The sequence below is a fragment of the Astatotilapia calliptera genome, chromosome 7, assembly GCF_964374335.1.
Source record: "Astatotilapia calliptera chromosome 7, fAstCal68.1, whole genome shotgun sequence".
NCBI classification, from domain to species: domain Eukaryota; kingdom Metazoa; phylum Chordata; class Actinopteri; order Cichliformes; family Cichlidae; genus Astatotilapia; species Astatotilapia calliptera.
This window is the reverse complement of record NC_137428.1, coordinates 50,851,626-50,869,404: the sequence shown is the minus strand read 5'-3', so window position 1 is coordinate 50,869,404 and position 17,779 is coordinate 50,851,626. Positions and strand designations below refer to the sequence as shown.

Here is a 17,779-nt window from a genome sequence, read left to right as displayed (position 1 = left end):
CCGTATGATTATAAATATGCATATAAATATGCTACGATGAGATAGCTGACTTCATCTAACTAGCAAATGTTGTCCAGGCTACGTTGGTGATGCAGTTTTTTTTAATGTGTATGATATTTTTGTCATGCGATTTTAAAGCTGGTCCTACAACCGCATCCAAGAATAACATGCAGCTTATCTCAGAACTGTCGGTGAAAATTATTCTTGGAGCTAGGTTTAATTGAGCTGCATTTTAAAGAGGTGCAATTTCACAATTTGTGTATATTTTCTAAGTTCACTATTTTGTATGTGTTGAGAAAAACACAGATTTTAAAATTACATGGTCTAATATTTACATTTAGCATATAACTGCAACATTATTTTTTTCGTTTTTTTTTTAAAGACTCGAAAGGACTTGAAATTCAAAATTTCAGACTTGTGACTTTACTTGGACTTTTACACCAGTGACTTGAGACTCGACTCTGACTTGCCTGACATTACTTAAGACTTGACTTGAGACTTGAGGATAAAGACTTGAGACTTACTTGAGACTTGCAAAACAATGACTTGGTCCCACCTCTGCCATTTACCACAGCAAGTCTTCCAGGTCCTGAAGCAGCAAAACAGCAGTGGTAGTGTGATGTACAGACCGTCACACTACCACCACTGTTGGTATTTTCTGAAATGCTGTGTTAGTTTTATGCCAGACATAACGGGACTTAAACCTTCAAAAAAGTTCTATTTTTGTCTCATCAATCCACATAATATTTTCCTAGATGTCTTGGGGATTATCAAGCTGTTGCTTTGGCAAATATGAGAAATGGCCTGCATTTGTATAGTGCTTTTCTAGTCCCTAAGGACCCCAAAGTGCTTCACACTACATTCAGTCATTCACACACTGGCGATGGCAAGCTACATTGTAGCCACAGCTGCCCACTGACAGAAGTGAGGCTGCCGGACACAGGCGCCACCGGGCCCTCTGACCACCACCAGTAGGCAAACATGGGGTTAGTATCTTGCCCAAGATATTTGGCATGCAGCCAGGAGGCAGCCTGGGATCGAACCACCGACCTTCTGATTAGTGGCTGACCTGCTCTGCCACCTGAGCTACAGCCACCCGAGAAGAGTACTGTTCTCCTTGAACACTCCTATTGATATCATTTTGCCCAGTCTCTTTCTTACTGTTGAATCATGAACCTCAGAACCTTAACTGAGACGTGTGAAGCCTGTGGCTCTTTAATATTGTTCTGGGTTCTTTTGTGACCTCCTGGATGAGTTGTCGATGTGCTCTTGGAGCAATTTTGGTAGGCTGGTCACTCCTGGGAAGCTTCACCACTGTTCCAAGTTTTCTTCATTTGTGTATAATGGCTCTCACCATGAATTAATGGAGTCCCAAAGCCTTAGACTGATAGAGGTCAAAGACTTTGTTTCTATGTTTTTTCTTTAGATTGTGGCATGATGTGTTGATGTGTTTTTGAGATCTTTAGCCTGCTTCACTTTGGCCGCAGGTTGTATTTAAGTAACTTCTTGACTCAACAGGTCTGCGGGTAATCAGGCCTGAGCGTGTTTTGTGAAACTGAACTCAGCTTTCCAAAAATGAGGTTAATCCCAGTTAATTCATGATCTAACAAGAGGGCTATTACTTTTTCACACAGGTCCAGGTAGGTTTGAATTACTTTTCACCCTTAATCAGTGAAATCATCATTGATTAATCATCACTGCATTTTGTATTTACTCAGGTTATTTTTGTCTAATATTAAAATTTGTTTGATGCTTGGTCTGTAACATGTCATTTGACAAATATGCAAAAATGCAAAATGTATATTGTAAGGCAAATACCCTACAATAATACAAAGAAAACTGAGTAAACCCCAACAATCAAACAACCCGCTATGAGTAAGCACTTTGGCAACAGTGGGAAGGAAAAACTCCCTTTTAACAGGAAGCAGAGGCAGAAGCAGGCTCAGGGAGGGGCGGCCATCTGCTGCGACCAGTTCAAAAGCCTATATCGCTGATGTGGTATGGGGTTTCACCAGATGAAAACAATGGGTCCCTCATACCATGAAATATACAACAAAGAAGACCCGGGAATTTTAAGCAGCTAGAATCCTCTATCAGGCACAAAATGGGACATTCCTCTCCCCAAAAATGTTTCTCAGTTTAAACATTTTATGTTTTTCAGTGTTTTTATTTACATTTCTCAACTTCTGTTAAACTGGGGTTGTAATCTTTAAGTTGTCATTGGATATTTAAACCTTACAATTAGAGTGTCATTACACAAAAAGCATATTGTTCACAATAAACAATGTACTTTTTGTGCTTATAAAGAGCATTTTATTCAAATGTTAAATTTTGCAACCGGTAGTAAAAGTTGTCTCAATACGTAACAAATAAAGGCCACATCAAACAAAACCATGTCTATACAGTCTAAGGTCAAGACTATCACACCAAGACTGTATGCGGTTGGATTGATTTTCCCTCTTTCCCTACGATATGCATCCACTTAAGCACTACGGACGTCACAGTGTGTTCTGAGCTGCTTGTAACAACAGAGAGAGTGCACACTGAATTTTCATGAGTACAGCCTTGGTCTATAGTCCCAAATGTGATTGATCTACTGTATAATCTGGCAACAGTTTGAGTTCAGTAGCGGTTATAAATGGTTACATTTACAATCTGTAATTTATGTAAGGGCACACATCTGTGCTTTGTGTTTTTCTTTTGGGTCAAGGTGGGGCCCCATTTATAATTGGTCAAATGTCTATCACATTAAAACTCAAAAGATTGAACTGATTTAAAGAGAAGTAAGTATATCACAAAAACAGTATAAAGTAGGTAATTTTCTGTGGAACCAGTCATTTATGATCCTATAGCTTTGTTTGTTTTTTAGTCATGTAAGACTCTCACAGTGGGTTTGTATAATGCAACACTCACAATCAATTTCACGTGGTATATATTTAGGAAAGATGGACATAGGTTTAAGTACACTATTTTTGTTTGACTTTTAGCTGAAAGATAGAAAAAAGATGCAGTTAGTTGGTTGTTTCTGACATTTTAATGCAAGGTGACATTTACTCAAGGATCTTTGTAGGATTCCCTGACTGTGCAGTGTTGTGTTGTATGTGTCTGCCATCTATTGGACTCACAAGAAACACCACTTGGCAAATTCATGTGACATATTTAGAAATAAGTTCTTATCAATAGAGGTAGATAACTGTAATTCATTTTTGGCTTTTGCATATTTAAAACTGTTACAGATAAAACTTGAGCTAAGATTGGATTAAAATATGCATCAATTAAATACAGTTAATTTACAATTACATTACAGTTGTTATTAACTCATTATCTCTGTGAATAGAAAATGTTCTAAAGAGATGAACATCTGAGGGACGAGGGGGAAGCATAGCAAGTTGGTAGTGCCCACCTAAAAGAAACATTTTTGTGTTTATGGCAAAGAGGAACGGTGGTTTGTAAAATAGAGGAAAAAAATAAATACCCACAAATGTATTAAAAGAGCTCACTTATATCCTATAACATGTGTTGCGGTCAGAGCTGTTGTAGGACGCCAGGAAAAAGAGGGAGTGGGTGAGTGCAGGAGTCGGCTGAGCACGTGCCTGCAGAGGTCCTCTGGTCTCTGTCTGGGATCAGCCTGCCACACCAGCCCCTGGGCTAGACTCCCATCAGCCCCATACCCTGTCTTCTCTGAGCCAGACACCACCATGACCACTTGTATTGAGAGCTCTGACCGCCATTGTGCCACAGTAGAGTACACAAACAAACAGTGCAGACACACACCGGTCTGCTCTCCTGCCATTACGTCTACTCAAGCCCACTTGGTTTAGTCATACCGTAGGTCTCCATTGCAAGCAGCTCCTTCTTGGCTTGGGATGAAGAATTTGGCAGAAGATATTTGCTCATTTGTCCCCACACATGTATGTGGTTTGGTAACTTTGCTAGGGACTGCTGCCCCAGTCTTTCTTACAGTGGAGCTTCAGAGCAAGCCAGGCCTTTTCTGGGTAATGTCCTCCCACACAGTCTGACTATACAGCTTTTTGCTGTTCGTTTCCAGCTGTTTACATCCTTACAATGTGTGTGTGTGGTTTTTTGTGGATTTTGGTATGCACTATAGAAAAGCCGAACATGTGGACATCTATTATCATCTGTCATCACAGCAGTTCACATTGTTTCATCATTTACTTCCAGCTATTCCCACCTCTTCTCCAAATAAGGCCATACAAAAAAAAGTCAGGCTACTCACTTATATGTCATCCAGAAATAAAACAGTTACAATGCATGCATTAACCATTTGCTCAGAGTATAGCTTAACGTTGTGCACATGCACATGCACTCACATCCACAGGCACACTGCATTTCTTCTTTCTTTTCATGTTGACCACAAGATTAACCTGCTGCCCTCTATTTCCTCTGAAGAGGATTCCCCCTCCTCCCCTTCAGTAGAGCCTTAAAATCTATCACAGACTTTAGATCCTGATGTGCCCCATCCTCTGTTTTCTTTGAAGTCTTTAACTGGCCCTGGCCACATTGCAGTCTGATAGCTGGACTGTCGCTTACACATATTCAGCTTTTTTCTGTCTGAGATGAGCCTCTCACCCATCCCAACATCCTTAGTATTGTCTGAAGAGGGAATATCTGGTTTAAACATAATTTGTCAGGCACAATTAAAAATACAGTTACATGGGTTCAAGTGACTCTGGCCTTTAAGTGTTGCTATCACCTTGTTTCCTATTGTTACTTTGCCATGTAGGAAAATCTTACATTTCCCAACTTCTAAACTGCAAAAAGATCACAAGTACTGATATGTCTGAATGCTCAAAATCAACTTTAGTACTTGTAATGACGATGGCACTCTAGGCAAAATTATAAAGGATCACTAATGTGATAAAAATACATTTCACATATGCTTACATTTAAAATATTTCTTCACTATTCTGAGCCATCAGGATACAAGGTTTGAATTTTTTTGTTTTGTTTAATTCCAGTTTTAGCTTGTAAATCCTGACATCTTTATACTGTTGTCAATTTCATCTCCATGTGTGAATTCTGCCTTATAATATATTTTATTTCAGTCTTTACATCTGTTTCTGAGATCTTAACATTTATGGATTACTTGTATTAAAACAGCCAGTAGTGAGCCTTTGAATGACATGAGCCCAAATAATATTTATACTACAGTTGGTATACTATTTTAAGGTAGTAAAGCAATTTGAAATTACTTTGCATTGCATACCTTGTTTTACATTAAAACTGTGTTGGGTATGTCAATGCCAAACATGATGAAGGATAGGAAAAAGGACTGAACCAAAGCTGTTAAAATAACAAACAATTTTGGTCTTCAAATGTTATCAGGAAAAAACAACAGATATAACAAATACTGTAACAAAAAAAATAATGTTTATTCCTTTAAAAAAGTTTGTGCACAGTAGGAAAGGAAAGGTAGGTGTTTTAAAAACAGAGGCTTAAACATCATGAAAAGAGTATGGCTGAATGTAATCCCCATATCCTTTAAGGGCCTCTCCAAATGCATGCACGTTCAATTAAAAAAGTCTTTTTAAAATATAAAGTTTCTTCATATTTGTGCACATAATGCTGAGCTTGTCATCAAAACAAAGTGTATTGCTCTTTTCAGAAGCAGCTAGGAGCATTTCATCTCAGCAACAGTCAAAAGCAATTCCATAGTCAACACATAACATTAAAACCTCAACACTGATATGTCCATTGATATAACAAAACCAATGTGTACAGTGTTGACAATGGATGTCTTATATTGTGATTGTTGGTAAAATCTTGACATTTTCAGAACCAAAACTCTGAGACAAACACATGGACGTTGACGATGTTATGGCCAGAGTCGCCCTGAATTGTCAGGTTGCGCATAGATAGCTTGAGTACTGTCATCGCTGGACCAATCAGAGGCTTCACCTGGCGAACAATACCTGGAAAAGACAAAGATGAATGAGAAAAAGTAGTATGGCTAAATGTGTAGATCCGTGCTAAGCAAGACTACTTGTTGTATCATGACATGTCTCAATAATCTCAATAAACAAAAAAAGAATTATTTTGTTCAGAAGCTTGAGAGTTGGTTAGCTTAAGGAACTACAATCAGTCAGAATAATTTTCCTCAAAGAGACTGTTGTCATTGTGGAGTCTTTTTGTCATTATTAATGTAGTTCTGTGTGTTTTAAATATGGTTTCTTTGTTCACCCTAGTGATATCTAGCTCTGGATAGTTTGGGTTTATAGTGTTGAGGATCAAAGTGTTTGCTCTTACCTCACTACAGTTTGTGATTGTATTTGTAATTTACCAGCAAAAGTGAAAAGACAGTAACATGTAGTCACAAGCTAGTCACAGCTTGCTTTAACTAGCCATTCTTCAGTCGTTAATTTCACATGTCTGATAGCTCTGTCAGTCTTGCATATCCTTAAATTATCTGTCTAGACAGGTTGCATAATAGCTTAGAACATATTTTTGAGTTTCAAGCTTATTTTCTTCCAACTTCAATAACTGAATTTGCAGCATACTATGGTTATACACATCTAGAGTCTTAGGACATGAAGTTTAATCAAAATTGAATTTATAAACTACTAATTTACAAAAACAGTTGTCTCAAGGATGCTTTATATTGTAAGATAAAGACCCTATAATATTATTATAGAGAAAACCCAACAATCAGACAATCCCCTATGAGCAAATACTTGGCAAGTGTAGGAAGGAGGAACTCCCTTTTAACAGGAAGAGACATGTGGTGGAACCATGATCAAGGAGGGCCAGCCATCTGTCATGACTTGTTCAGGGGTGAGGGTAGAACCTGAAAGCTGAGGGAAGTCCCTTAGCAGACTAAACCTTTAAGTTTCTAACCCATAGGTTTTTATCAAAAATCAAAGTCTTAAACCTAATTTAAAAGTACAGTTAACTCTGCTCACAACTGTGCAGCAATGCAGAATTCGAACCACATCATCAAGTTCGCCAATGACACGACTGTGGTGGGTCTCATCAGCAAGAACAAGTCAGAATACAGAGAGGAGGTGCAACAGCTAATGGACTGGTGAAGAGTTGTCAAGAGCACCAAATTCCTTGGTGTCCACCTGGGGGAGAACCTCCCCTGGCCCCTCAATACCAGCTCCATAACTAAGAAGGCCCAACAGCATCTCTATTTCCCACAGAAGCTGAGAAAAGCCCATCTCCCACCATCCATTCTCACCACCTTCTACAGAGGGACTATAGAGAGCATCCTGAGCACGCACACCTTCATACATCAAGTTGCTTTTTGCATACTTCTCAGACTTTTGCACATTTCTATTGCACTGTTGTGTCTGCACTGTCTTGTGTCTGTATCATTCTGTTCTGTATGGTGTTGCACTGTCTTTGTTTTGTTTTGTTTGCAATTTTTTCACATTGCACCTTAAGTACTCCGGTGCTTATTGTCTGTTATATGTCATATGTGGCACCATGGTTTGGAGGAACGTTATCTCATTTCACTGTGTACTGTACCACTGCACGTGGTTGGAATGACAATAAAGCCACTTGACTTGACTTGTGTCTTTCCCAAATGCAAACTGGAAGCTGGTTCCATGGGACACAGGGCGAACAGTTGAAAACTGCCTCCCATTCTACTCTTGGAAAGTCTAGGAAACATTAGTAAGCCAGCAGCCTGAAATTGAAGTGGTCTATTGGGATAGTATAATACTATGAGGTCTTTAAGGTAGGATCATTCAGGACTTTATATGTAACAAAAAGGATTTAACAGTAAGTCAGTGAAGAGAAGCTAATACAGTATGTGAGATGTATAATCTTTCCTTCTAGTAGTGCTCTCACTGGGGTACTTTGGATCTTTAAAATATCCTGATGATAAGGAATTACAATAGTCCTGCCTAGAAAGAGTAGTATTACAGCAGGATTTTCCAAATTTTAGCAAAACTGTGTAGACGAAAGGAGGCAGACCTAGATATTTGATTAATGTGTCATATCCTATACAAAAATGACTCCAAGATTCCTCACAGTAGTATAAAACTTTGTTAATTTGTCTGGATTTATAACTTTAAAACAACACAGGTTTTTATGTTTTTTAAAGGGACATGTACACAGGAAGCAATTCTGTGGTTCCCTGGTTATATAACCCTCTAATGTATAAGTCAATCAACTGTCATGTGTTAATCAATGATATTATTTGCTCTCACAGGTAGTGGGTTCAACTCCTTCCCTTCAAATTGAGAAAGTTTTAATTCAGGACTCACTCAGTTTGCATTGCCAGTGGTTAATTTTTTGTTGGGACTCGCAGTCAGAGAATATCATTAAGTATCTACTATCTGGGGCTCACCCCATCACTGCAAATCACTTCCTGTGTGATTAAGACATGTCTGCAGTTTAAATAATTGATTTGTGCCGTTTGGCTTCATTAACAAAGATGACTATCATTTGAACGACACAAACTTTGTAGTATTTTTTTTATATCTGCTAAAGGTTTTATGTATTAAATGAAAACTATTGGACCCAGCACAAAACCTTGTGGGACTCCATGACTAGATTTCATTTGTGAAGAAGACTTTTTTATACAAAAAAAATGGGAATCTATCAGATAAATATATTTCAAACCAGCCAGTGCATTTTCTACTAATGGTGTACACTATTCCCTGTAGTAAAATGTAGTAAAAAATTTCTGCCCACAGTCCAGTGTGCTAGATTGTTAACTTCCACGTCTAGGGTATACCTTATGTTTTACCATCCACTGACTGAGATCTATTGATCCATCCACAAAAAAGGGATGAATCAATAGTTGTTTCTTCAGTAGGAAATATTTAACTGTTCATTAATCAGGCTTTTGAGCAACAGATTTGGGAGTTTTTTAGCTCTATTCTTCACTGTCTGTGCAATCAGGCCTGTCAACTCAAAACAAAAAGTCAAACTGAATATGCAGAGATTCTATGTTCTCTCCCTCCTTTTCTCTCACAATGCAACGATTAATAAATTATAAAGTGTATATGTGACTTGTTTTCTGTCTTGAGATTTTGGCCTAGATATTGACCAGCAAACCTATTAAAAACAGAGCATGTTAACTACCAGACACCGTGATGGTAATAGATGCTACTGTAGAAACAAATATGTATAGTTAAAGATCACTATAGCAAATGAAAAGTTCTGAATAACAAAGTAAAATGAGGCACAGTTCAAACCACCGCACGCAAAGCTAACATATCACAACTCTATCAAAACTATGTCATTGAGAATAGAGTGGAGGCTGGAAGTTGGGTCGATCTTTAAAGAACAGTGAAGTAATCATCAATGAATACTGAATAGCATTTATTGCTTAAAATGCGTTTCCCTACTTTTTTGGCATCAGCTGATCAATTTAGATGAGTTTCAAATAACCTTTGCTGTTAATGAGCCAAAGATCTGCCAATGAACAACCCCATAAACAGAAGACACAGTGATATCATGGTAAAACAGATGGAAGAATAAACATACTGCAACAGAGCATTACTGAATCCCCATGGAATTCATTGGGTGCTCTTTTTAAGTGAACATGCGATTAGAGGGGGGAAAAATGCCAGTGTTTACACAAGCTGTCAACAGACTTTTCTCTGCAGAGGGCTGGGGACATTTCAGCTCTGGCCTGTTTGAACAGCTATCGGTGGTATAGTCAGGCAGCACAATCACCACACTGTCCTCCTATCACACCTTCAGCCGCCCTCTTTCTTTTTCCCCATTTACTTCTGCTTCTCATACTCATCTGAGTCAGTAACATGTTAAAGCCTTTAGTAGGATGACTCAAGAGTTTAACTCAGCATGGATCAAAATGACAGATCACTGCCTAGATCACTATGAATTATGAGGCTCTTTCCTGTGGTACTTGTAAAAAAAAAAAAAGGCAGTAAAATCCATTTGGTTGTCATTCACTACAGGGCAAATGATGATCCATTATGAGCCATGCACTGGGTCCTGTGGGACACTGGCATTGTATGATGGCCCCCCACTCACATATTCGCCTTTTTTTCCCTCCCTTCTCTTCCCTTCCTGAGGGGGGCTGGCGTTTGTGGCACCATCACTGTGGCCCACAAGGCTAAATGAGTCCCATGTGTTTGATGGAGGGGAGCAGTTGCAGTCACGCGATACAGCCATGGAGGCATTTCTCCAGGAATCGATCTTTAACTCTGGGAGGGGCAAGCTATAGGAACTTAGACTGGCGTCTCTCCTTCTCTCTGTCACTTTATTTTGCTCTCTTGTCCTTCTCCGAGCCAGGAATGTGGGCACACAACAGATTCCAGCAGATTCTGGTGATAAGCACTTGGAGAAGTGTGGAATGGGGCCCACTTCTACCAGGGTTGCCCCTTGTTTTGGTGTTTTGGGATTCTGTTGCGTAGTGACACTAAAGGGGCCCGGGTCTGAGATTTTATTGTTTCCAAACCATTAGCGTTGTCAGAGAGAACTAACCTTTTCTTAAACCTAACAACAGCTGCAATATTAAGAAAATAACTGACATGGAAAAAGAGATTGGATTTTGAGTCGGAAAATTATTTTCAGACATAAGCCAGCTGAGATGGCATGCAACGCCAGTGGAGTTAATCAGTGCAAAGGTTCATTCTTTGCTCATTTGCTTAAATCAAACGAGATCTGATCAAAAGCTTCCGTCCTGGGATGAGCAATCATGCAATGAAGATGAGTAAGTTGTTATGAGCACAATATGGACCACCGCAAGGACAGATGGGTTTAAGTCCACATTAAGGGCATTTTTAAAAAATGTTATTATTGCATTAATTGTGGCCTATATCTAATTACGGCTAAACACTTATAATCAGGGCCAGCTGAGGTTAAGTTTTCCATTAAAACTCCAGAGGATGGTTTCCGTGAAAAGTAAAACAAAAAAAATCTTACCACATAAATAAATAACAAAAACACAGAGACTAAACTAAACTAAAATTTATTTAGGGCATCTAAACAAGGCTATGTGGTATGTGTGTCGGCCCCATTAGAGTTTTGTAAATTTGTTTGTGGTCTAATTAGCACATGCAGAGTGCAAAAGTGTGCTGTCCGGAATTTTTGCAATGGCTCGTCCAAATCCTTCAGTTTTCTCAGAGCATTTGAAAAGAAACATGAACCATGGTTCAGGGTGCCTCGCTTCAGATTTTGGAATTTCTTTTAATCCTATATATGTTCATCTATATAAGATGTGCCACAGTTATCTTGCACACCTCATGTGAACTATTTTTTGTGAACCTTGAGGACAAGAAAGGGTCATTATGTCATTATACTGTGGGCTTAAGCGCCCAACTCTGCACGAAGTAGCGTGATACCATAGTCGTTTTACATGACCTCTCGGAAACCTCAGCGAAATCCCAACATGATGACTTTGTGTTTCCGTGAGCTTCCCATCAAAAGCACAGTGGTATCCTCAGTGAAGGCAAAGCATCAGCTAACAGCTGGGCCTCAACGCACTCACAGCGAACCTGAGGTGAAACCACAACCACATACGCATCTTTAACATTTCTTCCAAGCTATAAGGCAAAGGGCCAACATCCACATAACAGGTTGACTTTGATTTGCTGCAATGCCACCTGAGATTCATATAAATAAAGACGGGAAGGTTTTCAAACCTCTACAGCTGACAGCATGCCCTGTGACTGGGTTGCAAAGTTGCAAAGTAATGCCGGAAAAGTTTGTGGTGTCTTTCCAATTCTTTGAAGTATCTGCCGCAGGGTGCAAAGGTGACCCCACTGGTTTTTAACAGCCACCATCACACTAAACCCTAACAGCTGTACAGTTTGTCCACTCCCCAGAAGCATCCCACCACACAATAAAGTAGCCTCCCATGAAGAAAACAGTCCTAAATAAACACATAGTAGTAGCAGAGACGCTGCCCCCAAAACAAAGTGAAGCAAATGCCAGGAGGCATTTGTCATCCTTCATGGCCACGAGGTCTGCAATATTGAAGGGTTACATGTAAACAGTACAATTTCGGGGTTTTCTGGTTTCTACAACTCAGCAAGGAAGTGTATGACAAAATCCAAAATGAACGGGTTTAACACCAGAGACAAATGAAAAGTATGCATTGGCTTCACCGCAGTATTGTATAATGACATGCTGGTTGTGGCGCTATGCATGCTCACTGCAGTGAAACCCCTGGAGAGCATCCAGGTGCTGTACAAAGTTCCAGTATACAAAGAGGGTACTGGAGGACATTCTTGAGCACCCTCACTGTAGTAACTGTGAGATCATCCGGATCTCTCACTGATGTACCAAGTGCATCTCTTACTGATTCACAGCTGCTGGCATTTGTATAAACAGAGCAAAGAGTGGTTTCTTTTTCAATAACTCTTTTTTACTGCCTGAAAGGTTTTCTCCATAAAAACTCGAAGGCAAGCCAAAGAAATTGCTAACTAGCTCCCTTGTTACCCCATTAGTAAAACAAGCAATTTCAGTTTTGATAACCCTTCAGTTTGGCTGAAATATAATACATTCAAATGTCCCGGCGCGGCAGGATAATCAACTGTACGAAGACAGCGTACAGACCCCTCAGGGTCTGACTTTGTATTTATCTTCTGACTGGTGCACTGATGGCCACTCAGGTCAGGCTGTCCAAACACAACTCTGACCACTCCAAAGAGGGAGTGGGACCCATGTATACCCCATCCATGTCTGTGTGGCTTGGTATTTTAAGGCCAATTAACAGTGATTCACTGTTGGACAGTGGCACGCATGGGCTGTGACATCACTGAAGTGGCCTTAGGGAACTGGTTGGTTCTTTTCTTGGACTTTCTGTTTTAGCAGTTGTGGGCCAGAGCAGCTGAGATGACATAACATGCACCATTATCTTTACCACAACCTTTGCACTACATTACAACTGACCTTTCAAAGCGAAAAACCATAGCTCAGGGGCATAAAATAGACTTGAATGTAGACTAAATGGATAAAAGCGTATGTGAGGAAAAACTGCCCTGTTTGCATTTTAAATCATTGCACTTTATTATGCATTAGAACTGAAGTATACAGCGTGTTCATGAGCTTTTAGCGCACTTTGCTATCTATCTGGGCAAGTCACATCATGAGCGTGGATTAAAAACAGGCATTAATTTTGGGAATTGAGTGGTTAACTAAACACAGTTGGTTTTTCTTAAAAACACAGTGCTGGAAAGCAAAGAGTAATGATGAGTGTAAATTAAATGGATCACCAAAGCACGGGAGATAAGTGTATCATAATGAATTATTGCGACAGTTTTATTGCGAGCAATGTGTACTATATGTGTTCACACCAGTGTCTTGGTAACTTGACTTACTGACTGGGTACGCAGAATGTCTGTGCGAGCTTGACATTGCTGCATCGCTATCTCTTCATCAGTACATTTGAAAGCGGTGGACCACCCGAGCGGAGCGCTGTGTGTTTGATTGTGGGATTACTGTGTGGAGGAGAACGTGTTTTGATTAGCCATACTGTAATCTCCCGACAGGGATTCTTCGTGGGCTTGGCGCACTCTGGTGGGCCGTGTAAAGATCCAGCCAAATAACAGCCTCGCTCGAAGCAGAGCGGCGTGTTGTCTGCTTATCTCCACAGCTGTCCTCAGCTTCTCACCAGCAACAGCCACAAGCTAGAGCTGCAGGCTTCACTGGCTCAGAGGCGGTCATGTCTCACACAGAAGGTTCACATTCCGCCAGTCACTGTGGACGGCAGCATCGAAGACCACGACTACCTGCACAGAGGCGCTTTGTCCATGGCTACCTCGCTTGCTGCCAACATCGTGCCAATGGGAGTGCGAAAGATATTTATCTCTGGACATCGTATAAACCACTAAGGCATATTTCCACCTGCCTTTCAAACTGGAATGGAATTTAGCCCCAGCGTCTCAAACTCACAGATTCTCTACATCATGGCTGTGATTCATAAACAAAGTCATTACGTAATCTGTTGCCATCCAGCAAGATAAACATCAATACTACACAATAAAATCTGTTTTTCCAACTTAAAAGAAGAAGAAATGCAGACAGCAATGATTAATGGCACATTAAAATCCTTCCATGACAAATAATTACTCATGAAGAGGAGTCATTTGAACAAATCCAAGGCATGACTAAATGTGTGGTGACTGGTTCATTCAATGGTTGGCTACTGATTGTGTTGTACATTGGATTTACACACAAGGATCCTGGTCAGGGGTTTGGCTGTGTCAACTGAAAGTGGAGATTGCATAGCATAAGAGCTGTGGCTGAATGTATAGTTACTTATAGTTAAAGCGGTCACATGAAGAGAAGCCTTCTCAGTAACAGTTAAAGTCAAAAGAACGCTTCCATGCTCTCTGAGCTGGCCTTGATACGTGGTGATAGAAAAAGCATGACCACTCTTGGATGATAGTTCGCTGGTAGACAATCAAACAAGGGAACTACCAGCATTTTATTAACACCTCAAACCACGCTCGTGCTTCCAGCTGAAGCCACCGAGCCAGTGTTTTTAAAAGCAGGATTCATCTACCCTCCCGCTGACTGCCAGAGTCAATCACCCCGTCATCAACCCGACTCAAACAACCTGCCCCTAATCAAAATCAATGACTGCTTCCAACACTTTTTGACAGGTGACAAATAAAACACTTTGGAGAATCTGGTGTTTGTCTACCTGAAGAGATGTTTCTTTGTGTGGTCGCTGTTGCGCTACTGCTGTGGTCATCCTGGGAATTTGTCCACGTCTGATTGGTTGTGATTATGTTTTCCAAGTGCTGAGGGATGTCTTTGTTTGCACAGATGCATCAGGGTTGTTATCCAGATGTGACAGAGCTGTTGAAGCCAGTGATGGATGACCGGGAACTATGAAAGAGCGGTGTGGTTCTTACATTGTGGTGTGTTCTCAGCCAGTGCTGTACATGTGCGTGTGTGTGCTTGCGCGTGTATGCGTCCGTGCATATGTCTACGGCTACACCGCATGCATGTGCGCACTTTTAAAGTTGATGGGTTTTAAAATAGGGAGTGAAAGGGAAAAGAGCAGCAGCCAATCAGACCTTTTTAAGAATCACTTTTTTTCGAGTTAGCAACAGATTCTGTGGACTGCTAATTGCCTCTTTTGTCCCGTTCAATAACACAAAAAGTGGCCAAAAATAATGACCGAAGTCAGTTTGAGTTCACACACTTGTTCATTAGTGGAGCCTCAATGTCTGCTACTCTTCACATCCCACCAAGCTGTAATACCACTGTTGGAGACACACTGGAGATACTGGAAACTAAGCTTCCTTAAGTGACACGTCAGCTAGCCTCACAATGGTTATGCAACAGCTGCATCTGCGAGCCAAAGCACCAGCAGCACAACCCACTAAATAAAACCAAGAGGGCCTTCATCACACCATGGACGCCACACTTCACAGCAAGTAGTCAGTGACCAAAGGCTCCAGTGCGCAGGGCCTCAATTTGGATACGTGATGGGCAACTGGTGCTAACATGCAAGAGCTGCATCCAATAAGCATCCAATGGGTTTGGGAGAGAAGTGGCTCCTCACAAACAGGCCTTTCATGTGGTCGTCAGTTTAAGTGCTCTAATGCTCGGCGAGACACTGAGGCCTAGTGCAGGGAAATGGAACAATACATTTAACCACATGAAGCACAGCGCCCAGGATTACTTCTGCACATATTTTCTCTCTCCCGGCCTCTTTGACTGAACTGCAGTCTCTCGCTTTGTCTTTCTCTCCATACTCTTTTGCTCTCTTTGCTCTCCCTCGCGCAAACACACGCTGCCCCTGCAAATGAGCACCGCTATAAACAGGGAATTTCTCCTAAACCCTCTTTATACACATGCACACAGACGTGCACAGTGGATGACACATTACAAAACAGAGCTTATCGTTCATGTAGAATTACACCGTTGTGCATTCCAAGAAAAATACACCACTCGCAAGACAGTGCAATATAATTATAATTGGTTTTACAGGAATTTATGTGAGTTATTGCTGGTGATAAACTGTTTTTTTTTCTCTCCCATGTCTTTGGGTGTATTTGATAAGTACACATCTGTTTCTGCAAGTGCATGAAAGAGGAACACTTGCGTGCTCGCACCAGTCTGGCCTTAACCAGTGACAGCCACACACTCTCTCCTCCTCCTTCCCTCCCTTTAATTCTTTAAAGACAGATGTGCATACTGACAAGCCATCCCTTCATCCATCACTCGGAGAAGAAGAACAAGGAGAAAAGGAAGAAACTATACTTCATCTACCAACCCTGCCTGCATCTCAACACACCAACTAAACAAAAACACCTAAGCAGGTCCAACAATGTGTCATCTCAGGGCTGAGAACGCCCTCATCCTCCCTCAGCCAAGGCTCAGTTCTGCTCCTCTACAGACACCACCAGTAGCCTTGGGTCACCACCACACTAAAGTATACCAATGGCTTCTACCCAAACATCTGTTGTTGTTACACACCGCTGGAGATGGTATCTGCTGCTCCTACTTGAAACAGTGCAAATCCTTTTTTTTTTTGTGCATAGTGGCAGCTACTGACCAGGTAGTTATGATGAATTGCCTGTCAACAGCAATTAATCATGCACACATGCATACGAACACACAAATGTAGATTTATGCCCTCTATTCTTGCACGTTCAGGCCACCATAACTTATTGTGGAAAATAATGATCTTTGGGATAAGCATAGCCATGGATAAGTGAATTAAATGGTACTTTGCTTAACCACAAGACTGTGAAAACCGATGCCAAATATTTGGTCAGGCAGAAACAGGCCTTTGTCTGTCTCAGAGAGCCACTCAGAGGACAGCTCGCCGAGCACAGAGACACGAGGAGCCCCCGTGAAGACGATGACAGCTACATGATGCCACCACGCTGCAACGACCATAACAAGCTGCGTCAGATGTACTTATGTCAATACATTCATCGTGAATATATTTTTGTGCTGTTTTGTTCTTGCACTTTTTAAATGCACACATGTGCGTTTGATTTGTTGTAAAATAGATATATATATTTCAAAATGAGATGAGGTCAGAAAAACCACCTCCTTTGTCAAAAAGAAAATGCAATTTCCAGTCACAGAGACCATCGGGTGGTATGTGTTACACGTTAAAGTCACTCTTGTCTGAATGTGCTATTGGTTCACCCAGACAAGCAAAAAATACCCTGTACTCACCCACATACAGCCCATTCTCCACTCGCTTGATGATGTCGAAGGCGTTGTCCACGTTGCCCTCCAGGATGTCAAACTTGACATCGTAACTCCCGAAGTTATAGGACCCGTAGGCTGGCACTGTTGTTCTCAGGAAGACGATCTCTGATGAATTATTCAGGGAGAAGAAGTTAAGACAGTGGGATTGCTGTGCAAAGCCGGTCCCAACTGTTGTTTTTTCTGAATTTAATTTTTTTTTAAAGAAATACAATAAAGTGTGTGATGACAGTGCTTGTGTTCGTGATAGTCAGAGAAACCTTAAGGATTTTTAGCACTAGTTCTTTACACTCCAATTCAGGACATATGAGGAATGACAAGAAGTGACACTGAGAACGGCTGTGTCTGAAACACACACTGCATGACAGCCAAAAGATGCTTATCAGCTGTCGCAACCTGCAAATGATTACAGTTGTTACATATGTGGCAGCAGTTCTCTGGGGAAAGCCAGCTAAAACTGTCTTCCACTGAGGACTTCATGGAAAAGCTCATTTGGGTGTCAGAGGCAGCCGTACGGATTCTGGCAACTGTACAGAAAGCAGTTGATGGGAGCTCAGAGATTAAAGCAGATAAAATTAAGATAATAATAATAATAATAATAATAATAATAATAATAAGAAGAAGAAGAAGAAGAAGAAGAAGAAGAAGAAGA

At 40.8% G+C, this 17,779-nt stretch overlaps 1 protein-coding gene across 1 annotated transcript in view; it reads right to left on the bottom strand.

Annotated features, from left to right (window-relative positions):
• Positions 1-5,369: 5,369 nt before the first annotated feature.
• The window catches only part of fbln1 (fibulin 1), a 32,341-nt gene continuing 19,931 nt past the window's right edge, over positions 5,370-17,779 (bottom strand). The window contains exons 17-18 of the mRNA XM_080304606.1: positions 17,095-17,235; positions 5,370-5,933 (exon numbers count right to left, since the gene is read on the bottom strand). Coding sequence (XP_080160732.1) covers positions 5,794-5,933; positions 17,095-17,235 — 281 coding nt within the window. The 3' untranslated portion in view covers positions 5,370-5,793. The remainder of the gene's footprint in view (positions 5,934-17,094; positions 17,236-17,779) is intronic.